At 45.2% G+C, this 25,578-nt stretch overlaps 2 protein-coding genes and 1 long non-coding RNA gene across 3 annotated transcripts in view; 2 read left to right on the top strand and 1 right to left on the bottom strand.

The window, feature by feature from the left end:
• Nucleotides 1–1,439: 1,439 nt before the first annotated feature.
• PHF5A (PHD finger protein 5A) lies at nucleotides 1,440–11,281 on the bottom strand. The gene is made up of 4 exons (XM_037067991.1): nucleotides 10,866–11,281; nucleotides 10,427–10,450; nucleotides 9,748–9,914; nucleotides 1,440–2,082 (listed from the first exon to the last, which is right to left on the bottom strand). Exons 1-4 carry the CDS (start codon nucleotides 10,915–10,917, stop codon nucleotides 1,993–1,995), a joined length of 333 nt encoding a protein of 110 aa, XP_036923886.1. The 5' UTR covers nucleotides 10,918–11,281; the 3' UTR covers nucleotides 1,440–1,992.
• Nucleotides 11,282–11,366: 85 nt separating this feature from the next.
• The window catches only part of ACO2 (aconitase 2), a 43,663-nt gene continuing 29,451 nt past the window's right edge, over nucleotides 11,367–25,578 (top strand). Inside the window, exon 1 of the mRNA XM_037067985.1 lies at nucleotides 11,367–11,475. Within this exon, the coding sequence (XP_036923880.1) occupies nucleotides 11,440–11,475 (36 nt within the window). The 5' untranslated portion in view covers nucleotides 11,367–11,439. The remainder of the gene's footprint in view (nucleotides 11,476–25,578) is intronic.
• On the top strand, nucleotides 23,384–24,145 carry LOC119002228 (uncharacterized). The gene is made up of 2 exons (XR_005069712.1): nucleotides 23,384–23,503; nucleotides 23,722–24,145. It is a non-coding gene; the product is annotated as an uncharacterized LOC119002228 (long non-coding RNA).

Here is a 25,578-nt window from a genome sequence, read left to right on the forward strand (position 1 = left end):
TGAAGGATGAGTTGGAGTTAGGTGACCAAGAGTGCCCGAGCCTAGAGAGGGATTAACAGGTAAAAATCGCTGAGGCCAAGCGAGTGACAGACCTAGGCAGGCCCAGGAGGAATGGAAAATCACCAGCTAGAAAATGGCACCGTGGGAAGCTGCCCGCAGACCCTACCCAGGAAAAACAGATAAAGATTAGGGTCTGGGGTCTGCCTATCCAGTGTAACAGCATGCAGCTTTAATTTAAGCCTGTACCCAGCAACCAGCTCTAGCCAATCAAACTCTGATAGCTTTCGCAGGTTTTTGTGTTTAAAAACTGACCTAAGGCCCTGGCTGGTATGGCTCAGTGGATTGAGCTATGGCCTGTGAACCAAAGGGTTGCTGGTTCAATTCCCAGCCAGGGCACATGCCTGGGTCGTGGACCAGGCCCCCAGTAGGGTGAGCATGAGGCAACCACACATTGATGTTCCTCTCCCTCTCCCCCTTCTCCCCTAAAAAAAAAACAAAACAAAAAACGACCTAAGAACTATCCAGCGAGTCCTAACCTCCCTCGGTTGGCTCCACTTTCCCTCTTATTCCCCACTAAGAAACCCTGTTCTCCTTAGTTCGCTGGCTTGGGCTGGTTTCTTGAGCAGCTCCGACCTAACAGAGAGCAGCAGTCTCAGGAACGGAAAGAAACCTCAGTGGCTGGAGTGCAGAAAATTGGTGGCAGGAGACAAGATGTGGAAGCCTTAAGGACTATCTCTGCCCCAGTGACCATGAACTTGCTCTAGGTTCCCTGAGGTGTCCCAAAGCTGAGTCAAGAACCCTTTGTGAATCCTTGGGGTTATAGTGGAGCTGTTTCTGGCAGGTTCCTTTATTAAATTCCTGAAGGCAGACAGTACATCATGAACAATCAGGTTTTGTTGATCCAAACCAAAGTCAGAACATTCTCATTTCTTCCTGTTGAGAAATATCAATGTATGATTAGAGGGAGAGAAATATCAATGTATGATTGCCTCTCATGTGTCCCCTGCTGGGAACCGGCCTGCAACCCAGGCATTTGCTCTGACTGGGAATCAAACTGCAATCGTCTAGTTCACAGGCCTGTGCTCAATACACCGAGCTACATCAGCCAGGGCTTTTCCTGTGGTTTTGCCTCCAAGTTGCAGGAAAACCTTGGATCCTCAAAACTTGTAACCTTTTTCAAATCAATGGTGTCCAAAGACCTACTTAACCAGATGTCTCAAATTATGAATGTGCCTCAAGTTAACATACTTATCACCGCTAATGGGCAAAAGTACAGATAGCTGAGTTAGGGTTAAATGTCTGAATATGTCCTCAGTCTATCAATTTAATTTAAAAAATCCTTAATGTGAATGTATATGCACTTTATGAAAGTGAATCGCAAGTTCCTGGGTGACTAAAACAAGTTCCTAGAGTTAAACTTAAATTGGACAGTGATCAACTACCAGAAAATAAACACCTCCTTTATTAATACAATAGCAACAGAAAGGGTTTTCCATTTTCTTAAAAAGCAGTAACACGAACCAGCACTACCCAGTGAGTGTTATCAGGAGTAAATGCCCACGTTTACGGTTCTACGTTCTACGGGCTCCCCGCCACTGCGGATGCTCCAGCGAAGACGACTGCGTCAGAGCTCTGTGAGTGCAGGCACCTCCAGCCAACTCCCCGCAAATGCAGAAATGGTGTTATTTCTCTTTTAAAGCTCTTGATGTAGAGAACTTATCAATGTGGAAAACAGAGTCTTGCTTCTTGAATTCAAGAAAACCATGAACTAATCTATGGTTTCCCCTGACACAGTCCACCAGCATCCTCTGTGACGACGCTTTTCCGTTTCTATGGCCTCATCAGGGTTTGAGGAGAAGGGCGGGAGGGAGCCAGTGTACTGGGGGGCATTCGGGCGGGGTGCTGTGCTTCGTTCCCTTCCTGTCAGCAGTAGCGGGCGTCTTTTCTGGCAGCTGCGGCAGCCCGATGAAGGGAGGCGAGGCCACCCACCAATCACCTCTTCTTAAAGCCGTATTTTTTGCGTTCATAGAAGAGATCTGTCTTAGAGCTCCCCAAATTGACAATCTTTGGGCAACCATCTCTCTGGAAAACAGAAAAATAGAGAAGTTGTCTAAAGTCTTTAAGCCTCTATGGAGAGGGAATTAAGATGAAAATAACTCTTGGATTAACAGTCTAGCCATACACCTACCATTTTAGTTATCCTATTCAATCAATCATCAAGAACTTACCAAGCTACTGGAATGTGCCCAGGGCCCGTCTGCCTTCAATCCAGTGGCCTGAGCTTACAATGTTGGATTCTTAGCCCACATAAGTTGCTAATATGACATAGTCAAGGCAGGATCTAAAACTCTTAAAATATCCAAAGCGTTTTCTTCTAGTGAAAGGTAAAAGTAACAATCATCTACAAATCAAGCTTTCTAGCGCTCTTCCATTATCCCAGGAAAGGAGAGACTACCACCAAGGAAGGCAACGGAAAGACTTCAGATAATAGTACCTTACGTTTTAAATCTCACAGGAGGCCCTGGCTGGTGTGGCTCAGTGGATAGAGTGCCGGCCTGTGAACCAAAGTTAATTGGTTTGATCCCCAGTCAGGGCACATGCCTGGGTTGCAGGCCAGGTCCCCAGTAGGGGAGTACTAGAGGCAACCTCACAAATTGATGTTTCTCTCTCCCTTCCTGTGTCTACAATAAATAAATAAAATTAAACAAACAAACAAACAAAACCAACCCTCACAGGATACTGGGTTTGATGTGTCCTTATTAAGTCACTCAGTGTGACAGGCAGTCTTGGGGGAAGAGTGTTCCGGTGCCCTGTTGATGTCCCTACTCTGATTCGTGATGACACGCTCCCCTGGCCATTTTGTGAGCTTTGAGCTTGAGTGGTTTCAGTGAAGCCCCCGAGAAGCTGTGCTCTGCAGATGCGACGACTCCATCGTTGATTTAGAATGATGGGAGGGAAACTACAAGTTGCCATTGCATAAAACCTTCACGGGTCTGATGATTTTATTTAACATCCATGTCAAAGGAGGTTGCTTCCTTTGGGCTACAGAATGAACTAATGGGCTATAGAATGAACCAATGAAGTCCTTGGACACCTCATTTCTAATGCAGCTGATTTCGCTTTTCAGGAACCAATAGCAACACTACAGAAATATCTGAACTCTGGCTAGGCAGCTCAGTTGGTTAGAGGGTGGTCTTGATAGACCAAGGTTGCAGGTTTGATCCCCAGTCAGGGCACATAGGAGTATCAAACAACCAATGCATAAATAAGTGTAACAAAATCAATGTTTCTATTTCTCTCCAACCCCCCCAAAACACCCCAAACTCAACAACAAACCCCACCCCCCTGAAAACAATGAAAGCCAATACTAACATTTCATTACTTTCTAGAAAACATGTGTCATGTATTGCACTGAGAACTACCACCTGTGGAGTTGGGTGTGCTGAGAGCGAGCCAGGCTATGGGCCTGGTCCCCACTGTGTATTGAAAGTCCTGGTACAAATGAGGGAACAGTTGCCTCTTCCTCGCTCAAGGTAGCCTGACTTGAAACACAAGAGTGCTCTAAGCCCTTCAGAGATGCTATGAAATGCTGTGGTGTGATGACAACCTGTTTCGGCTTACTGTGCTTTACTGACTTGTGTGACTGTAGGTAAACCAGTCCTCTTTGGAATCATACCCTCAACTGTTAAGTCAGTACACTGGCCAATGTTCACAAATTTGTATTTTTCTAGCCTTGGAGAGTCTTGAGAGGCGCCAGCCCAACACGTGCAGCTGCGCTCTCATTCGGAGCCTCGGTTAAGGTGGTGGGCTCGAAGCGAGGCCACCCGGATTTCAATACGTTTATTAACCTCCCCGTGTCTCTTTTCAGTCACATTGGCAGAACCTACCTCCTAGAGTTAAAATCAATAAATATACTTAGAACAGTGCCTAGCGTAGAGTCAGCTCTTAGTAAGTTTAAGAAATAGCCAAAACCAAATACCAGCAATTTCATAATGGTTCAAACACACACACACGTTCAGTATAAGATATTTCTGTGAAGACAGGACTCCACATGTTTTTTAAGAAGTTGGTAAACCAAGGTATTGGATTAATCTTTGGGGTTTATGGCATTTTCTCTCACTAACTCAACAGGTTTCCTGTTTTCTTGCCTAAACACTTCTGTGCTGTATTTTCGACACACTTCCTACGGGCCTCACGGTCATCCCTGATTTCTACCCACGCTGTGGAAGGTAAGGGTGTGGACATTGGAACTGGGTGGCTTTCACAGGAACGCCTGTGAATGGAGAGCACAGGAAGGAAGATGGGAGGGCCGGTAAGGAAGCCTGGAGGATGGCACAGGATGTGAATTCAGCTAGAAGATATTTTAAAAACACCTGCCAATTAGCTGCCTCATGGCAGGACCTCTTCTAGCACCTGTGTGTGTGAATACTGAAAACTTTGTGGTCTGTCAGTCCTCTGGACAACTGACAGATTTCCCCATCCCAGCACAGGGAACAATTATTTTAGGCAGCTGTGTATTGAATTGAATGCCCAAGGTAAACCTTTTACGACCACTTTTACCAAAATTTCACAAAAAAAGTAGACACAGGACTGCCAAATGCTTGTTTCCCTCATACTAAACGTGCTCACGAACACATCACCAGGAGAATCCTAAGCTGGGCTTCCGGAGCAACCACCAAGGAGAACACAATGTATCTGGGTTTCTTTCCAGAGGACAGCTATGTGTCAAGTTCATTTCTATGGCAGGAAAGAAAGCTATAAACCTGTACCAGGTTTGACACCTGTACCAGTGTCAAAAACCCAGGACTTCCTAGTAAAACTTTAAAACACTAATCATGTACCAAAACATCTTATACCAAAAGGGAAATCTGTACAGAAAGTGAAATGCAGGAAAAGGCAACTTAAACATTTTGAGATCTGAAAAACACACTGACAATGGGTCCACATCTCTATTTCTTATAAATAGTAGGAAAAAGTATGAATGGGTGTCATGGCAAAACCCATTTTATTAAAAATTTTAAAATTGATTTTACTAAAACATTTTTTAAATTTATTTTTAGAGAGAGGGAAGGGAAGGAGAGAGCAAGCGAAACATCAGTGTGTGGTTGAATCTCACACGCCCCCTACTGGGGACCTGGCCTGTAACCCAGGCATATACCCTGACTGGGAATCGAACTGGCAATCCTTTGGTTCGCAGGTGCGGGCTTGGGCTCAATTCACTAAGCCACACAAGCCAGGGCTTTTTATTAATTTTAGAGAGGGAGGAAGGGAGACAGAGAGAAACAGAAACACTGATTTGTTGTTATACTTATTGATGCATTCATTGGTTGCTTCTTATATATGCGCTAAATCAGGATCGAATCCACGACCCTGGTGTACTGGGATGTCGCTCTAACCAACTGGGCTACTCAGCCAAGGCAAGATGTGCTTTATTAACAAACTTCAAGGTTAAATGTTGCCTTTCTTCGGGCAACTGTTTAAATGAACACCAATGATGTGAAAACTAGACTATATGTTGGTTTGGGTCCTAAGAGTAGCACTATGTTTTCTGTCTGAAAGTTTACTTTTAAAGACCTTCATACTTTCAGTAAATGCATCCATGAACAGGGCTTATCACTTCTTTTGTAGATTTCCCTAAAGTCACACACAGTATGTTAGTAGCAAAGCCAGGTCCTGAACATGTGCCTTCTGCCTTCCAATCTGATATTTTTTTGTAACAGGGCTTCACAAGAACCAAACTTTCCACATGGTCTAGGCAGTTACAAGATAATGCTAAATTTGTGAGTTTCTCATGTAGCCCTCACTGGGGACCTGGCCCGCAACCCAGGCATGTGTCATTGAAATGGGGAGAAGGGAATGGTAGAAATAGCGAGAAAGTGGGAGCAAGAGAGAGATGCACACACCCTTAACCACCCTAAGAACATATTAATGAGGTGGTAAGAGTTAAGGGCTTTGAGTTAGACCATCCATCCTCAAAGGGGATGAAAACATCTTTGACATTATAGTGGTTTATGATTTAAGCTCCTCCTTACCCAACAAAGTCTTATACCTTAGTATTTAATTTCTTTTGTTAGGGAGAAAATTTAAATTTTAACTTTTCTCCTTGGGGGGGGGGCACACGTGGGCAACAATGAAAAAGAAATAAAAAGTTGCAAAACACTGTTAGAAGGACCTGAGGAGTTCTAGTCCTGGATCTGCCACTTCTTAGCCACGTGACCTTTAGCTAAGTTGCTTAATATTTTTTTCAAGATTTTATGTATTTATTTTTAGACAGAGGGGAAGGGAGGGAGAAAGAGAGGGACAGAAACATCAATGTGTGGTTGCCTCTCATGTGTCCCCCACCAGGGACCTGGCTCATAACTCAGGCATGTGTCCTGACTGAGAATCAAACCGGTGACCCTTTGGTTTGCAGGCCGGTGCTCAATTCACTGAGCCACACCAGCCAGGGCAACATTTCTAAGCCTCAATTTCCCCATCTATATCCATACCATTTTTGGAAAAGAATGTTCAGCACAGTGCCTGGCACATGGTAAGAACTGCACAGATGTTAGCTGCTATTTTGTTTTCTGGTTCAGATGGCTGAGGAAAATGATACGTAAAAGGAGTAAAAGAATTAAGGGTCACAAGGGATTGAGATGATGCTGCATTAGAAAAAACTACAAATTACTCCTCTGGCAACAATACCCATAGGTATTATCCCTGATTCCTGAATATTTTTAAAATTAAAAAAAAATATATATTTTATTTATTTATTTTTAGAGAGGGGAAGGGAGGGAGAAAGAGAGGGAGAGAAACATCAATGTGTGGTTGCCTCTCACATGGCCCCCAGTGGGGATCTGGCCCACGACCCAGGCGTGTGCCCTGACTGGAATACGAACTGGCAACCCTTTGATTCACAGCCCGCACTCAATCCTCTGAGCTACACCAGCCAGGGCTATTTTTAAATTTTTTTTAAGTTTGATTTTAGAGAGAGGGAGGGAGGGCAGAGAACGAGAGAGAGAGAAAGAAACATCGATTTGTTGTTATACTCATTTATGCATTGATTGCTTATTATATGTGCCCTGATCGGGGATCCAACCCACAACCTTGGCCTATTGGGAAAACTCCTAAGTATTCTTGAAGCTTTGAAAAACTATAGAGCAGCCCTGGCTGCTGTGTAGCTCAGTGGATTGAGTGTGAACTGCGAACTAAAGCATCACCGGTTCGATTCCCAGTCAGGGCACATGCCTGGGTTGCGGGCCAGGTCCCCAGTGAGGGCTACATGAGAAGCAACCACACATTCATGTTTTTCTCCTTTTCTTTCTCCCTCCCTTCCCCTCTGAAAAAATAAATAAAATCTAAAAAAAACCACCCCCAAACCTATAGAGCACACCCAACNTATAGAGCAGCCCTGGCTGCTGTGTAGCTCAGTGGATTGAGTGTGAACTGCGAACTAAAGCATCACCGGTTCGATTCCCAGTCAGGGCACATGCCTGGGTTGCGGGCCAGGTCCCCAGTGAGGGCTACATGAGAAGCAACCACACATTCATGTTTTTCTCCTTTTCTTTCTCCCTCCCTTCCCCTCTGAAAAAATAAATAAAATCTTAAAAAAAAAAACCACCCCCAAACCTATAGAGCATACCCAACTCAGTTTGTTGGTCTAATTCCCCTAAAAATGATTCAAGTTGTAGGAAACGAACATTAATGAGGGTTGCTTTGGCTGCGGAAATACCTCTGCATAGGAAAAAGTCTTAGGCTCTTAATGTACATGTTGATCTGTAAGACCGAGAGGCTGGGCCATGCCATTGAACTGCGTTGTGTTCCTCAGAAACTATGACTGAGTAGTTTGTGAGCTGGGTGCTATCTCAAATACCCCAGAACATTCCTGTACCGTGTGAAATGGGGAAGTGACGTGGGGAACAATGCTCAGGGACAGAATGAGGCGTGAGGATCCAAAGGGGTTGGGGCGCATTCCACACGAAGACGAGTCAGAGAGCAATTCATAATAAGCACTCTCTGGCCCTGGCTGGCGTAGCTCAGTGGATTCAGCGAGGGCCTGCGAACCACACGATCGCAGTTCGATTCCCAGTCAGGGCACATGCCTGGGTTGCAAGCCAGTTCCCAGCAGGGGACTTAAGAGAGGCAACCATACATTGATGCTTCTCTCCTTCTCTCCTTCCTTTTCCCTCTAAAGATAAATAAATAAAATCTTAAAAAAAAAAAAAAGCACTCTCTGGCTGCAAGCTTATGCCAATAGTAACTCTAGCTACAACCACAGAAAAGTCCAAGAAAATTTCCTTAATGGACTCTTCAGGTAGTTTAAGATCATTTGTACTTTGCGCTTCACTGCTGTTGTCCTACCATGGTTTCACTGCTACGAACTATAAATAATTAACAAGCACCAACTGGGTACCAGAGAGCCTATGAGGCGAATTCCTGTGGACGACCTGTAGCGGCAGCACCAGACACGTGTCCCATGCTTACAACACAGGTCAGGCACCTTACCAAGAAGCGGAAAAAACGGTGTTCAAATGCACAAACCAACATCCTTTCTCTAAAGGAGTGGAACTTAGCTGGTGGCTCAGATTCAAGCAGAATATGATTTGACAGTCAAATGTAAATAAATGCAAATCAGGGTTTAGGTCAGGAGAAAGTTCATGTCACCAAATGAAGTTATGTTTTTCATACTTCATCTATGAACCTTCTCACCTCCCTATGTAAGACTTAAGTGTGTAAGAAATAATCTTCTCTGGCCTGATGCGTCAGACTTACGGGGGCAGAGAGAACCCAAATGCAGGTTGCTGAGGTGGCTGGGCTGTTTCTCCTCAAGATGGGCACATCCAAACAAAAGGATTTATGAAAGGACAACTCAGGGTCATGCGACACCACTAGGTTTAGTCAGACAGTCTGGGCGTGCCACCTATTAGCTGGGTAAGGGACTGTAAAATGGGGACAATGATAATCCCTACTTAACAAACTCATTGTGAAGAATAAGGGAGTTAACATCTATAAACTACCTATTCTTTCCTTGTGGGTACATTACGAAGTATACATCTTTTGCCTTATTCTAGATTAGGTACCAGATATTGTGTCTTCACCTACTGGTACTGTATCACACTTCCTTCTATTGTGTCATGAGAAGAAAATACCACCAAGAAGTCTGGTAAAGAAATATAGTAAAACTCATCCTTACTGTAGATCTGTAAGCCTTCTACCCTGCATCTGGTTTAAGGAGCGGAACAGCTGGCCACTGATACCACGTGATGTCAAGAGGCAAAAATGTCATGAGACAGAATCACAATCAATTCTACGATATCAAACCAAAGGCATTCTTTTACCCACTCAAAGCTGACATCAACTTGAACTGTCCCAAATGCAAATGTCACTATAATCACCCAAGCAGTCCTTAATGCTAGGGAAAAGAATTACTGAACATGGCTACTACACAGTACTGTGTACTGTGCTGGGACTTACAAAATGTAGGGTGTTGTTTCCGAATAAAAATAGAAAGACAGCAAAGGAACAGACAGAGGCTTCTCCAAATTGCTGGTGTTGACAAAGATCTGCTTCTCTTGCATTTTTACCCTCGATGGAAAATAACTGCCTTTTATTGGACTACACCCACTTTGGCTCACAGAATTTGAAGAAATTATAACCTAGGTGACTAGCTGAACATGGCAATCTCCACAGACCATAGGAGTTTGCCATGGACAGCAAAGTGTTTTTAAATTCAAGAAAGGTCAGATGCAAAGCTCGCAATACACTCACGTCCTTCTCCTGGATGGTGCACTCCTTACAGTAATAGGCATCAGAGACTCCTGGGCCTCCGCAGATCACACAGCGCCCCTGATAGGAGCCGTAGTTACACTCATCACATATGCGCACCAGGGTGCAGGGGCGCACATAGGAATCACAGATCACACACTTGCCATCACCTGTGAGGAAGAGAGAATGGAGTTATGCCCACTTGCAAGTACCTCAAGTCCTCTGCCCTCCTCTTGTACTGGGGAAAAACGCTAGTCTCCATTTGAGAGTGACTTTTGAGCCTCCTACTTTGGCACTGCAAAACTTGGGTTACTCAGTGTCCATCTCAATTTCCACCACACACAGGAAAAAGTCAATCAGCTAACAAGAGCTTAGCACAGCACCTGGCAGATGATGTCCACATCATTACAGGCAAAAACTGTGTGTGCTGGAGACGGGGTCATGCTACTTCCTGTCCAAAGCTACAGATTTTTCTCAACATCTAAACATGGTGTCTAAAACAGGCACGCTGGAATAGGGAGGTGAAGGAGGCCTTTGGTGGCAGTCTGGCATTCAGTGTTCACGTGCTTCCAGGCACATCTACTCAAAGCTCTCTTTGCAATCCCACAGGAAATGCCTGTTTGCTGTCTGCACAGAAGCGGAGCACAAGGGTGGGGTATTCGGGAGGGTGCGTTCCACTCACATTTTTCACACAATCTTCCGATGGCTGCAAGATCAAAGATGGGAGAGTACTGTTAGAATTAAGAGTTTGACGAAGAGAGGAGAAACATCCCCGAGCTTGGAGTGGGGACAGAAGCAGGGGCGTCAGTGAGCCCTGAGATATCATCCGCTTTATCCTCATAAACCTGCCTAACTCACGGCTTCCTGAAGCCCATCACAGGTCCTGGGCAATCTGAATTTCTCTGGACCCCACCCCTGCCACCCACCTTCGGCTCCCAGCACGCGCGCTACGCCCTCTTATTATTGAAGGCCGCAAACCTACGCCCTCCGACCCTACCCGCCGTGAGGCGGGAAACGTGGCATCTTCGAGGACAAACCCTAGGAAGAGACGGGAATCTCCGATTCCCCAATTCCTAATACCAAGCCCACCTAGAGAGCTGGGGACATGAAAGCTGTCTCACCAACACCAGCCTGTTTGCGGCAAAAGATCAAGTCTGGGTGATGTTTGGCCATAGCTCCCACTCAAGCGGGTCACCGGAAGCTTCCGAAACTTCCGCTCGACCTTTAACCTCCATTGTCCCTGCCTCCTCGTCGCCGTCATTGGTCCTGCAGGCTTCCCTCGGCGGTCACAGGTTTTGCACCAAGCCTCGTTCGCTCTCGCGGGATCAAACCTTTACTTTCTAAAGGCCAGTTTCCGTCGTAGCTGAGGAGCCAGGTCCCTGAGTAATAAAAAAAAATGCCTCCCCCCGACTAGGATAGAGGAGACAAGCTGAAGTACAAATGTAAAATTTGCACTTTGATAAGTCATCTTTGTGGAGGTGTTTACCTCCACAAACGTTTTCATGCAGCGTTTTCCTACTCCGTATTGGTTGCTCACACAGGAGCTCCGCCCACTGGGCGCTAGGCACCGAACCTGGTGGAAGTCCCGCCTTCACCGTGACGCTCTTCGCCAGGCCACGCCCCCTTCCCTAAGGTTTTAAGTACGCCGCATGGGACGTCATCTTTTACGCGACCTCATCTTTGTCAGTGCACAAAATGGCGCCTTACAGCCTCCTGGTGACCCGGCTGCAGGTGAGCGAACTCAGGGCCCTCTGGGTTCATGGGGGCGGGGTGCCTCCCAGTCCGCCTGCGGCTGTGGGCGAGTCGAGGCGGGCCCGACCTGCGGTGACTTTTTGTATACCTGTCTCGGCCGCGGGACCAGCGTCCATGCCCGGTCCTCCAGCTCCCGAGGTCAAGGCGTCCCCGCTCTGTCATCTCTCCCAGCACAGTCCCCGCCCCGCGGGAAGTGTGGGTCTAAGCAGTGACGGCCGAGTGAAGAATGGAGGCACTTTTTTCTCCTTTTTGAGGACCGCTTCTCTTTCCCTGTAGGGTTTCTTTCTGTTCCTCAAGGTGAGGACAAGGTGACTGGGGGGTACGGTGGTTGTTGAGCCCGCTAGGCTCAGCCTGAAGGCCTCAGTTCACCTCTAAGAAGCAGAGACTTGCTAGCCAGGTGCATCTACAGTTGCCAGGCCTGGAGTCTGGAGAAGAAACTAGTGTCCTGTTCCATGTTTTGAGGATCCTGCGGAACACGTATGCAAGAATGAAAGGGGGGTCTGCCGGCCCTAGATGTAGTAAATAGCGATAACAGTAATCTTCCACCTTTGCCCAAGGTTAGAGACAGTTTTAGTTCCTTATCGTATTTTGAGTCATGTAAACATCTGGTGAGATGGGTATTCTCATTTGATAAGTAATGACACTTCCAGAAAGTGGGTGAAAGTTACTGCTGTCATCGAAGCGGCCTGAGCATCTTGTTCTATAGCCCCTCTGTTCTACTTGGTCATGTCAGCCTGTCCTCACAAAACTTTCTGAACCAGAGTGTGCTTTTTGAGTCAACATTTGTATTTTGGAGCGTACTGGAATGTTTTGAGCTCACGATTAGTTGCTTTTCAATTACAAGATGGAAGGGTAGAGACTCAGCAGTGTGACCTTGACTCTAAGAAAGCATCTAAGAAAACTGACTGATTGCCAGGTGGGTTTTCATTCCTAACATGACAGCCCCAGAAAGGTGCTGTACTCAAAGGTTCAGCGTCAAGTATGTATTTTGTTAATAAAAATGAAGAATTATTTCTATGTTTTCTGACAGTCTTTTGACTTTGTGACTCTACTTTGAATCAAGTGGCACAACTTTGGTTTGAAAAGAAATTGTCACATGCTGTACTCTCAGGAAGCATTGTTACTAGGTTTTTTTTTTTTAAATCACTTTGTTTAAATTAAACCACGTGGTTAAAGTGAAATCACGTATCATAAAATACTTCTGATCTTTTAATTCTGGGCAAAGACAAAGGATTTTCCCTAATTCCCTTTTCGGATCTTTTGAATCTCCAGGTTTACGATGTGGAAATACTGTCGTTTCTTTTTGATCTGCTCTCCCATGCTGTAGTGAAGCCAGGGAGGATTATTTAAGATAAATGATTGCAGATTTACTGAGCTTGGAAGAGAGGACTCATATCATAGTATTTTTGAACTGCAAAAGGATCTTAGAAAGTAGGGGTGTTACAATCTAGAAGGAGACCTGGGCTATAGTTCTTATTCTACCTTGACTCTGTGACCTTGAACTAGTTACTTCTATATCTTAGTTTCTTCATCTGTCATTCGGGGATTACCTTCATTGATAAATGTTTATCGAACGCTTGGTGGCTGGCTTCCATTCAGAATCTTATGATGATTGTTATAATATGAGAAAGTAAAATATACTTCTTTATGACCATCATGTAGTACACCTTCCTCTTTATTTTTAGAGAGGGGAAGGGAGGGAGAGAGGGAGAGAAACGTCAATGTGTGGTTGCTTCTCTCATGCCCCGCCCCCCCACCAGGAACCTGGCCTGCAATCCAGGCATATGCCTTCACTGGGAATCGAACCAGTGACTCTTTGGTTTGCAGGACATCACTCAGTCCACTGAGCCACACCAGTCAGGACCCAGCTTCCTCTTTTACAGAGAGAATCCTAGACTTTGAGAGCCTGTGTGGGTTTCAGGAAGGGTCAGGATTAAAATTCAGACTTTTTTGTTGTTGAGATGAATGAACAGCATTATACCTCACTGTCTCCCAACAGCCAGGCTGTGTTAAGTAGTGGCCAAATCGCCAGCTAACACTATCCTCTGAAAACCTTGTAATTTACCTTTTCTGTATTTAGCTTCATTTGAGATGTGGTGTACTCCCTTGGGTTGTCATGTCTGCAGAATCCTGTCTACACATTAAATTTTTTCCTACCTCATTCACCGTGTTTTTGCCGGGCACCCATGACTTACTTTGGATATAATGATAGGCAAAGCAGGCAATTCCTGTTCTCATGGAGTTTCCACTCAATTCTAATGTATTCTACTCCAGAGAGCCTTGGAGATCTTCCTCAGCCAAAATATTTTTCTTCTGCTCTTGGCTGGACCCAAGGTGAAGGTAGATGACAGAATGATGACACTACTACTGCTAGGAGCTGCTAACACTTACCTGTGTACCAGTGATCTCACACGACCTTGTGAGATGGGGCAAACCTATTAGCCCTATTTTATAGATAAGAAATAGGAATAGAGCAAAAACATAAGGTAATGGTTAAGAGCATGAATTCTTTTTTTTTTAAGTTTTTTTTGTTTTTGTTTTTGTTTTTAAAGATTTTATTTATTTATTTACCTTTAGAGGGGAAGGAGGGAGGGAGAGAAACATCAATGTATGGTTGCCTTTTGTGCGTCCCCTCTGGGAGTTGGCCTGCAGGGAACTGGCCCACAACCCAGGCATGTGTCCTGACTGGGAATTGAACCGTGATCCTCTGGTTCGCAGGCCTGTGCTCAATCCACTGAGCTACACCAGCCAGGGCAAGAGCATGAATTCTTGCTTTGTACTACCTTATTTGCTGACTGGTGCTCACTAGCTGTGACTTTAGGCAAGTTGCTGCACCTCTCTGCCTGTTCTTTCACCTATAAGATACAGATAACAATGATACTTCAGACTTCTCTAGTAATCATATTATAGTCGCAATGTATTTAGCACCTGTCTGCATGTAGTAAGTACTGTATACTTATTAAGTGAAATGAAATAAAGTTGCCTAGGGCTTTATTGCTAGATGTCATTTGAATCAGCATCTTTCTTCTTTTTTTTTTGAAAGGTTTTTTGTTTATTTATTTTTAGAAAGAGAAAAGGGAAAGACAAAGAGAGGGAGAGAAACATCAGTGTGTGGTTGTTTCTCACATGCCCCGTACTGAGGACCTGGCCAGCAACCCAGGTACGTGCCCTGACTGGGAATCAAACCAGCGATGCTTTGGTTCACTGGCCAGCGCTCAATCCTCTGAGCCATACCAGCCAGGGCTGAATCGGCAGCTTTCTGTTCCAAAGACTGAGGTCCCAGTTCCTGTGCTTTACTGCTTTTCTTTGGCATCATGATTCAACCTGTTGCCCAAGGTACTATTAGTGCCCCATAACCTGAGAACAGTGCTCTTTTAAAAAATTACTTTAAGCCCAGCTGGTGTAGCTCAGTGGATTGAGCACGGGCCTGGGAACCAGAGGATCGCGGTTCAGTTCTCAGTCAGGGCATGTGCCTGGGTTGCAGGCCAGTTCCCAGCAGGGGACATATGAGAGGCAACTATACATTGATATTTCTCTCCTTCTTTCCTTTCCTTCCCCTCTAAAGATAAATAAATAAATCTTTAAATTTTTTTTTAATTTATAATTTATTGTTTATGCTATTACAGTTGTCCCATTTCCCCTACTCCCCCCTGTCCTGCCCCAACTCCCTTAGGCAGTCCCCCACAGGTGCCCATGTTCATGGGTCATGCACATATGTTCTTTGGCTGATCCCTTCATCTTTTTTCGTCCAGTCCCCCCTTCCCCTGCCCTTGTACAGCTGTCAGTCTAGAACAGTGCTCCTTAAGTTGAAAGTGTTTGATCATTTGGCAGTACCTGCTACTGGGTAGTGAGATTTGAAAGAGCGAAGAAAATGGAGGTGAAATTTTTGAAAAGCCGCACTCACTTTCTGGTTTCTATTATCTATTTTTGTGAAAAGGGCTACGGGGGGTACATAACATAAAAGGAGTTAGGTATTTGCAAATACATTTCTTAGGTCTTTGGTTTTGCCGTGACGTACTGGGGTGCTGAGTTTTCATCGTGTGACTTTCAGGTGCATGTGTATAATGTAACCTCAGATGTAAATCTGAGATGGCAGTTAATTACAGAGAAGCCCGACTTTGGGCAGAAGTTAAGTTAAAAGTGCCTTAAAAAATCTTGTTTTAAATTATGAAACAGTTCATTCTGGTTGCATGTTCACTGTGGTACTTTCTCAGGTGACCTGTAGTCAACTTGATTTGAATTGAGTGAATGAATGAATGACTCATTGGATGAGCAAACAAACTTCCAATCTCAAATTTGGGAGAGGGAGTCGAAGTACTGTCTTGAAGACCAGGGAAGCGCACTGCTGCCTTTTGGACCAGCTGTTCCCAAATGTTATATGAAAGCTTACTCTGCACCTAATGCTGTTCTAGACACTGCGAGTTCAATAGGAAACAAGCATAACGGAGCTTATATTGCAGTTCTGGGGAGACAGAAGATAAATAAGTAGACGAATAGGAAAGTTGTAGCTATTAAGTGCTAAAAGGAAGATAAAATAGGATGGTGTGGTAGAGTAGGGGTGGGGATATGGCCTGGCTTTAACTGGGGTGCTTGGGGTAGGCCTCAGGAGAGGTGAGATTTGAACTTATACTTCAGTGATAAGAAGGTAGCCCTTCAGCGCTGGCTGGTGTGGCTCTGTGGATTGTGCTCTGGCCCGAGAACTGAAAGTTGCCCTTTTGATTCCCAGTCGGGGCATGTGTCGGGCTTGCAGGCCAGGTCCCCGGTTGGGGGTGCACGAGAGGCAACTGAAGATGTACCTCTCATACACCGATGCTTCTTTCCCTCTCTTTCTCCCCCTTCTCCTCTTTCTCAAGTCAATAAATAAAATATTTCTTTTAAAAAGGTAGCCCTTCAGTATTTTGGGAGGGGAGACTTCAAGTACAAGGAGCAGCATGTACAAAGCACCCAAGATAGGTATTATGTTGAAGATAAGAAATAAGGCCCGTATGGCTAGGGCGTTGAGAAGAGAGGCCAGCCTGAGCAAGGGGTGGAAGAACCCAGGGTCATGTAGGCTGTGACGGGGATTTTAGATTTTACTTCAAATGTAATGAAGATTTTAAGCTGTGGAGCAACAGGATCTGATTTATGGTTGAGAAAAACCACAGAAGGGATAAAAGAGGAAGCAGGGGCACTGGTGGGGCTGATGGAATTAATCACAGAGGGTTGAAGGTATCTAGGGTTAGGGTTCTGGTATGGAGATATTTTGGAGGCACCTGGGTTGGATTTGGAGCGTGAAGGCTAGGGTATAAATAAGGATGACTTCTGGATTTGACGGTAGAGCAATTGGGGGTTGGGTCTACTTGAATTCAGTTGTCATGTGTTTGCATAGTATTTGTAAAACCTGGGTGTAGTCTGAAGCTTGTTTATAAATTCTTGATCTTTTCATCAGCTGTCTGCAAATCACCTGTATTTCACAGGTAAGGAAGCTGGGTGGGGTCAAGTGCCTTGCCCTAGGCTCTCTCACTTGAGCATCGTGCATGACGTGAGCCTTGTTCTGGCTCAGGCCTTACTCTGGTGCTTGGCGTCTCTGAGAGGCCATCTGGGTACTGTGTAAAATCAGTGTTGATGCTTGAGCAGTCTGTCTTTATTGGCTCCAGCTTTCTTGACTCACCTGGTTCTGAAGGTGGTGGTAGGCCCTGGGCCTCTCAGCATAAGAGGAAGGGGACTGTGCGGAGGCTGTTGGCAGTCTTTACAAAGCAGCACGTAGAATATCAAGGACCCAAGTGACAGTTCCTCTACCCACAGACTTACTGTGTGGCTTCACACACAATCTCAACCCTGTGGCCTTCAGGTTACACATCTGCAAAACGGGACAATTAATAGCTACTTTCCCATTAAGAGGGGTCCTGAAACCCTAATAATACTTGGAAAGTTCTTTAAGCTCTAATGCACTCTAAAAATTTGTGAATAGTTTCTGGTGTTACTTTAGGAATAGGCCATTTCTAACATTGAGAATAAGGACAGACTTTTTCCTCAGATTGTTACAGAATGAACCTGTTGAAACTTTTTTATTTGGCGGCAGGGGCAGGGGGGGGGGGATGGTCCTAAAAGGCATGGAGAATGGTTTTCTTGTATTCATTCTGCAAAGGTTAGGCCAAAGGAGAGGGCACCAACTTGGAGCCAAGACTGGAATATTACCTTTGCTGTGTGGTCCTGGACAAAATAGTTAATATTCTGGGTAGGGGTGTCCAACCCGTGGCTCAGGATGGCTATGAATGTGGCCCAACACAAAATCATCAATTTCCTTAAAGCCTTTTCTTTGCTCATCAATTTTCATTAGTGTTTGCATGTTTCATGTGTGGACAACTCTTCTTCCAGTGTGGCCCAGAGACTCTAAAAGTTTGGACACCCCTGTAAGAGCCTCAGTTTTGTAATCTGAAAAATGGGCCCAGTATCTTCTGCCATAGATGGTAGTTGTGAGTATTAAATGGGACCGTGTGTTCACAGTACTTGAGGCAAATCTGACACAGGGCATGGGCACCGGGTGAATGTTAGTCTCTGTCCCTAGCCCCAGAGAGAGCCTGCCGCCTTCATGGCTGCAGCATTTCCCTGGAGCTCGTATGTTTAAAACAGACTGGCTCCAGGGAAGTTGCCTGTTCCTTCTGTAGTCTCCATGGGGACTGGGTATGTAGTAATTGTCCAGGAAAACCTTTTGGGTGCTACTCTAAGACAGTTGGGAGAAGAGGTAGAAATAAATCTACTGGTTTCTTTTATTTATTTTTTTAAAGATTTTATTTATTTATTTTTAGAGGGTAAGGGAGGAGAAAGAGAGAGAGAGAAACATCACTGTGTAGTTGCCCTCCCTTCCCCTCTCTCTAAAAATAAGTAAATAAAACCTTTAAATGTTAAATTCCTTGGGGATTGGAGGCCCAGTAGGAGTATTCTGCTTTTACACTATAGAAATTGAGACAGTTTCTGATTGGGAACTTCAGTTCCTGGCCAGTGCTGGGAGGTGGTGTCTAAGGGGTCTCAGGAATTCCTGTAACCCTTGCCCATCAACTCACCTTCTGGGCTCCTTCACCTTCTGCTGGGTAGTTGTGTTGTTACTGTTATTTTTGTTGTTCATTGAGAGAGCTATGGAGCTGGTTGAAGATGAGGACTCTGCCTGTGAAAAATCTTGTGTGCTGGTGAGGAAGAAGTCACTTACTAACTGTAATACACTGGGCTGAAGCAAGACGGGGAGGCCGTGTGCAGGGTGGGCTAACTCCACACTGCTCCAGTCCCAGACCTCCAACGTGGCAGGGGCACAGTCAGTCAGGCTGCTGGGCCAGTCACTGAACTCGGTCTTGTTTATGCATACTGCCTGCTTGTCCCTCACAGTCGTTCTGAGAAGGAGGTATCATTAGCCTGTTTTCAGGATGATGGGACTGAGACCCAGAGAGGTTAAATAGTTGTCTGAGGTCACAGACAACTAGCATGTAACACCCAGATTTTGAATGCAGAGCTGTTTGGCTGCAGAATGCAGGCTTTCTACTTACTACTCAGCCAGACTGTTTTCCCAGAGTCCTCTCCTGGGGGTAGAGAGTAGAAACTAGATGTCTGTTGAGTAGGCTCAATAGAGGGGACACAGTTCGGTTGGCTCCATGCCCTATTTGGATGTATGTCTATTTGGACCGTAAATGCCTCCTGCTCAAAATACCTGCATAGCTTGAGGGAGAGAGGCTAAGCTGTGCGTCAGCCTCACAGGCTGAGCTCAGGAGTGCGTCATGGTGCAGAGCTGCTGCCTGGAGGTCAGAGTGGGGCTGGGGATTTGCCTGCAGTTCACAGTGTGCCTGGAGTCCCTGCTGCTGACGCCAGCAAGAAAGGAGAACTAGACAGATGAGTGAATTTATCAACGGATTCCTTAAAGGAACCCCATACTGCCTTGGAGCCCATTGGAGTCTGCGACTTGGAGAGACACCACCCCCTGTTCTCTTTCCAAGGTTCCGAAAAGGGCTGCATCACTTTTGTGCCTGCCACTGCATAGCAACCTGACTAGCTGATTGCCTCCTGGCAGGAGGGAATTGTGTAGGTTTGGGTTTTTAGGAGAGGTGCCAGGCTTTGCCTGCCACGGGTGGAAGAATTTGTTAGAAGCAGCGAAGGTGTGGGAAGATGCTTTTTTTTTTTTTTGGAGGATGTTGACTGACATGCATTCCTGTGTTGTCCACCCAGACAGCTCCCACTTGGGGCTGCCCTGCTGGGAAGAGGTAGGCAGTGAGTTGCTCTGAGCTGTGAGCCTGAAGGGTCTGGTCAAAGGAACCAGGGTCTTACCCCACCCAAGACCTTAAAGGCATCTTACTGGTTAAATGGGCTGCCTCATAAGGTACTGCATTTCCCCACCACTGGAAAGGGCCCCGTCGTAGGTTGGATGACTCCAGGGTAGGCATGCAAAGACAGAAAGAGTGGATAAGTGGGACCTTTTCAGTCCCATTTCCATTCTGCTGTCCTGGTGCTTGTCACCTGCTCTGGGGCTCCTGGTGTCGGTGGGTGGTTGGGAAGCGAGTAGAAGGCATAGTGGGAAACAGCAGCCCACAGTTCTTTTCCAGTACACAGGCAAGCAGTGTATTAGTGGCAGTATCTCATTCTCCCAGGAAAACTGAATAAAAGCAGTTTACATTTATTGACACCTGCCAGAAACCCCCGCTATCAAGCTTTGTACTTTTCATATATTTTTTTCCTTAAAGAATGCAATATAGTCATAAAACTCTCTTACATTCTCTCCGTTCCAGTCTGTAGAGGCAACTACTGATGGGAATTTTGTATATATCATTCCATGTTGTTTTCTCTGCATTCCCAAGCAGTACATTCTTTATGCTTCATAAAATCTCTGCCCTTTTATCTCTACTTTACAGAAGAGGAAACCGAGGTTCAGTGAGGTAAAGAAAGCTGTCTCGGGTCCCACAGCTTGGGGAGCATCCATCCAGCTCTCGAGTGGATGCCCTTTCTGTGACTTGGCACTGGGGTTGGGGTGTTTCTAAATGGCATAGAACAGGTCGGATGTGGCTGGTGACTTGTCTGTCTCTTGCTGAAGCAGGTACCTCAGAGAGCAGGCCTCCTTCAGAGCCCAGCTTATTTGGACAGTTCACTTGTGACCGCGCCGTGAGGCAGTGCTGGCACCTACCGAGCTTCACAGGGTGGACAGGCAGGCGGTCAGACTGGCCCAGGCCCGCTGGCCTTTGCCCTGAGAAGGTGTCAGAACTTAGATTCTTAGTGGACTTTGCTTTCTCCTCTGAGTCACCATTTTCTCATCTAAACGAAGAACACGACCTGTAATAATCCGACTAGGCACAGTTGTTGGGAGGGTGACATTAGGTGACCTTTGTGAGCCTGGCATAGTTTCACTTTGTCTCTTTCCCTTTTTTTCCCGTATTTTCATTTCATTTCTGGTCTGGCTCCCCAGTAGGATCTACTTTGAGTGTGTTCCTTCCTTCAGAGTTTGTCCATAAGTGCGGGATCAGCAGAGCCTTCATTAATCCTCGGGGACCCTGGAGATTTGTAACCCTTCTAGCAATGGAGGGGACATTCCCCTGACTGAGAATCGAACTTGCGACCTTTCAGTTTGCAGGCTGGCGCTCAATCCACTGAGCCACACCAGACAGGACTTTTTAATTTTTTAAAATTGAATTTTGGGGTGACGTCGGTTAATAAGATTATATAGGTTTCAGGCGTACAATTCTATAACACATCATCTCACGTCAAGTCTCCTTCCATCACCATTTAGCCCCTTTACCCTCTTCTTTTTTTTTTTTTAATTTAACTCTTGTTCAAGTACAGTTTTCTTTCTTGTATTCCCAGCCCTGCCCCCCCCCACNCCTCCCCCCCCCCCCCCCCCCGTGCCCTTTACCCTCTTCTACCTCCCCTCACCGCCGCCTTTTCTTCTGGTCATCACCATACTGTTGTCTATGTCTATGAATTTTTTTCCTTAATGTCTTTGCCTTTTTCATTACCTTTTTTTTGTTTATAAAGGTACCCATTGTAGGCCACTTGGAAAATACACAGGTATAGGGAATATTATAAAAATTACCTATAATTAATTTATAATATCCCACCTCACCCTGAAATAACTACTGTTAACATTTTTGGTAAATTTTCTTCCAAGATTTTTAAATTTTACAATTAAAATTAAAACATGTACAATAAATAATACATGTATTTATACAGGTAGCAATGAGAACATTCTTATAAATATTTGCGCAGTACCGATAAAGCTAAAATCCTCCTTTTCTCCCAGCCCTTTCTTGAACTTCCTCTTTCCACAGGAGTATCCTCAGCAGATCCTTTGGGTTGTGTCCTCTTCGGTGTATCTCTATGCACGTAAATGTACACGCAGAAGTACAGAGTCTGGAAGTACTGTGTTGTGCATTTTACCTGTGACTTAATGAATCCTGGGGATTTCCCCTAACGTGCTGTACAGTATTCCACAGAGTGGATGAAGCGTAACTTTTAAAAAAATAAACAGACATTTATGTTGCTTCTAATTTTTTAAATATTTCATGTAATGGTGCAGTGAGCATTCTTGTAGCTAGCTGTCTTTGTGCAGGAATGGTATGGATAGCGATGGAGAAGTGGAGTTACTGGGGCCCACTGAGTGCTGTCGTCGTTCAGTTCCGATAGCTATTTCAGTTCCCACTGAGAAGACTTCCCTGGTATTTAATATCGAAATCCTAGGTTGCTCTTACCCCCAGAACCTTGCTCATATTTTATGTTGTAAATCTTTAAAAGTTTTGCCAGTTGCTTTTTCTATAGTGGGGGTAAATATTCATGTTCTTTAGAAAACTCGGCCTTCATTCTTTTGCTTTTTAACAATCTAAAGTAGATTGCAAATTGTAGAAAATAGAGTGGGAAGTGCATAGAAAGAAGTTTATATTTCTTTGAAATTTTTTTCTGATTTTAAAATTAGTATATGTACAGTAGTCAAGGTGCAAAATTACATAAATGTAAAAAGTTAAAAGTTCTCCATAATTTCACCCTGTAGGGATAGCCACTGTTGTCCATTCCTTTTTATAATTTGATTTGATTTCCCTTTTAGTTGACACTCAGTATTATTTTATGTTTGTTTCAGGTGACAGCATAGTGGTTAGATTCATTCGATTTCTTTGACTCATTCATGTCCTGATCAGGACTTGGAGTTCTCAGGAGATACCTGCAGGGCCCGGGGTCCGGGCTGCGTTTGGGTGCTGGCGCTGTTGTGTTCCACCCGTGAGATCTTGGACCGGTCAGTGCCCTTCTCCAGCTTCCTCGTGTGTTAAATCATACACAGCAGGGCTGTCCATTCATGTAAAGGGTTATAACTTGACACTCAGTGGAGAGTATTACATTACTAATAATGATTATTATTATCATTGTCTTTGCTTAGAAACCTCGGCCAGGATACCTGTTTGATGTGGGTATTGTGGATACTGTGGGTACGACAGTGGTACCAGGGACTGTGGGGAAAGTTGGGTTCATCGTAGAACCAGTACTGGGTGCCCTTCTTGGAGTCACTTGTACCTGGCGTCAAGCCAGGGAGTCCAGTGGAGGGGTGGTGGTGGTAAGTAACCCGGGGTGGGCCTCAGGGAGTTAGGAATTGTGTTTTATGTGTTTTCTAAATATTTTCCATGAAATATATTCTACTTTTTAAAGTGGGAGGAAAACCCCCAGTAAATGATAATTTTTAAAAAGCTCTGCTTGTAGCATTTTATATAATTATGCTGTTCTCAGAGCCCATTCATGTCATTTCTTGCCTCATGTAATACTGTAGTTGTTACTCCCTTCTAAAGGAGGAAATGGGTTCAAAGGTGAAACCTGGGTGAGGTCCCACAGCTGGTAAGTGGTAGAGCTGGACTTCGGAGCTAGGTCAATGTTCCCTGCACTGTGCTCTTGCGCCTTGTAAACACGGGTTGTAATTCAGGCTGTTTTGGGATGGTAAGCCATACCCTTCCTGGCCCTGTCTGGTTTCCAGTTGACCTTCCATTTCCTGCTTTATCTTTTACCTTCTGCCACTGTGAGTGTTTTTTAATTTTATTTTATTTTTTTAAGATTTTATTTATTTATTTTTAGAGGGGAAGGGAAGGAAAGAGGGAGAGAGAAATGTCAATGTATGGTTGCTTCTTGTGGGTCACCTGCTGGGAACTGGCCTGCAACCCAGGCATGTGCTCTGACTGGGAATGGAACCACGATCATGTGGTTCGCAGGCCCGCGCTCAATCCACTGAGCTACACCAGCCAGGGCTGTGAGTGTTTTTTTAAACATGCAGACTGTCCTCTCTCAGTGCCTTGCAGACTCCTCTGTGTCCTCCACAGTCCTGCTCAGTGAAGCCTTGTGTGTGGGGAGCGGAGCGGGGGGGTGCCTTCTGGAGGAGAGTTCATTCCTCCCTTTGCTGCACTCCTGCCCACTCTGTATGCTTCTTTCTTGCAAGGATCACAACATCTTGCATTTCATTTATGTGCTTATCTTGGCCAGAAGAATCTATACTAGCGTAGGGACCATCTTACTCTTCTTGGTATCTGTGTCATATTACTTGGTACAGAAAAAATGCCAAAGTGTCAAAATATAAATGTGCTTATAGGAAAGAGGTTACAACATGAGTCGCCATTAGCCTATTCTACTTCTGCCCCTCTCAAATGCGTTGTCTACATAGCAGCCATGATTTGAAAAAAAAAAACACAAACATGTCTGATCTTGTCATGATCCCACTTAACTGCAGTTGGCTTCCTGTTGCTTTGCGGATCAGGTTAAAAATTTAGCAGCTACTATAAACCTCACACAGGACAAGGCCTGGTAAAGGCACAGTGAGCCACTGAATGAGCCATATTCAGATAGTTCATTACTTACATACAGAGTGAGAAGAGTAGGCCAGAGGTGCCAGCTGCCTGGGTCCTGGTCCCACACACCAAAGGGGTAACAGGATAACAAAAGGAGCTGCTGCCCTCGCTGTGGCCCTAGCCTTCGGGGCTGGGGCAGAAAGCTCTGAACCTCACCAAGTCCCGGGAGTGAGGAGAAGCCATCTCAAGGCAGCCACCCTGGGGCTATGAGAGGGCAAGTGGGAGGTGGCCTCATAGCTCCTTGGAGGCCTCTACCTCGGTGCTCCACTGCGGTTCCAGGTTGCTCAAGTAAGGATGCCTGGCTCTGTTTTCCTCTTAGCTTTATTTATTTATGTACTTATTTAGGCCATTTCCACTGCATTTCATTCACTTTGCTCCAGCCAGGCTGGCTTTCTCTTTCTTCCTTCAGTTGTATGTGCTTCCCTGCCATGGGGCCTTTGCACATGCTCTCTGTTCTTTCTACATGCCAGGTTCCCTGGATACCTGGCTGACTCCTAGGAATGTTTCAGTTCTCAGAATAAGTACCACTTTCTTGAAGAAGCCCTTTCCCTATTCTAGCTTCGTTTTCCCAGCTTTATACTGTTACAGCCGCATAACTTTTCTTTCATAGCCCTTCTTGTACATAGTTCCTTGTGTGTCCTTGGGGTGTACTTGGTACCTGTTTTCTCCCCCAAACTGTAAGCTCAGCAAGGGCAGCGGCTGCATCTGTCTCATTGATCCAGGCGCCACAGCACGAAGTCTGGGACTGGAGAAATATTTGTTTAATGAATCAGTAACATCTCAGTTTAAATTAGGGAGGAAGTACAGTGGGGAAAGCATTGATGTAAGAAATGATCAGCTCAAGTTGTGCCCCAAACTGCTATTAAGTAGATATGTGACCTTGAGCATTCATTTTTTCATCTGTCAAGTGGAGAAAAAAGATTTTGTGATCTTTGGTCACCTTGGGCTCATGATCTGTGACTCTAGATGAACCATTCCACGAGCAGAGCTGTAGAGGTGTGGGTCCCAGGATTAGAATCCTGCTGCCTTCTTAACATCTCCACCCGGGTGTGCGGTAGGCAGAGCTTCCTAACGATCTCCTGATCCCACCCCCACGCCTGTTGTTCTGTTGCCTTCCCCATTTCAGTATATAGCACCTCTGGTCTTCCAGTTACTCAGGCCCAGAACCTCAGTGACATTCTTGCCTCTTCCCTCGTGCCCTTTGGCAAATTTGTCAGCAAATTGTATTGTTTCTAGATATACCCAGACTCCAGCCCTTTCT

The sequence above is a fragment of the Sturnira hondurensis genome, unplaced genomic scaffold, assembly GCF_014824575.4.
Source record: "Sturnira hondurensis isolate 20B ecotype Veracruz unplaced genomic scaffold, ASM1482457v3 Scaffold0017436, whole genome shotgun sequence".
In the NCBI taxonomy this organism is placed as follows: Eukaryota; Metazoa; Chordata; class Mammalia; order Chiroptera; family Phyllostomidae; genus Sturnira; species Sturnira hondurensis.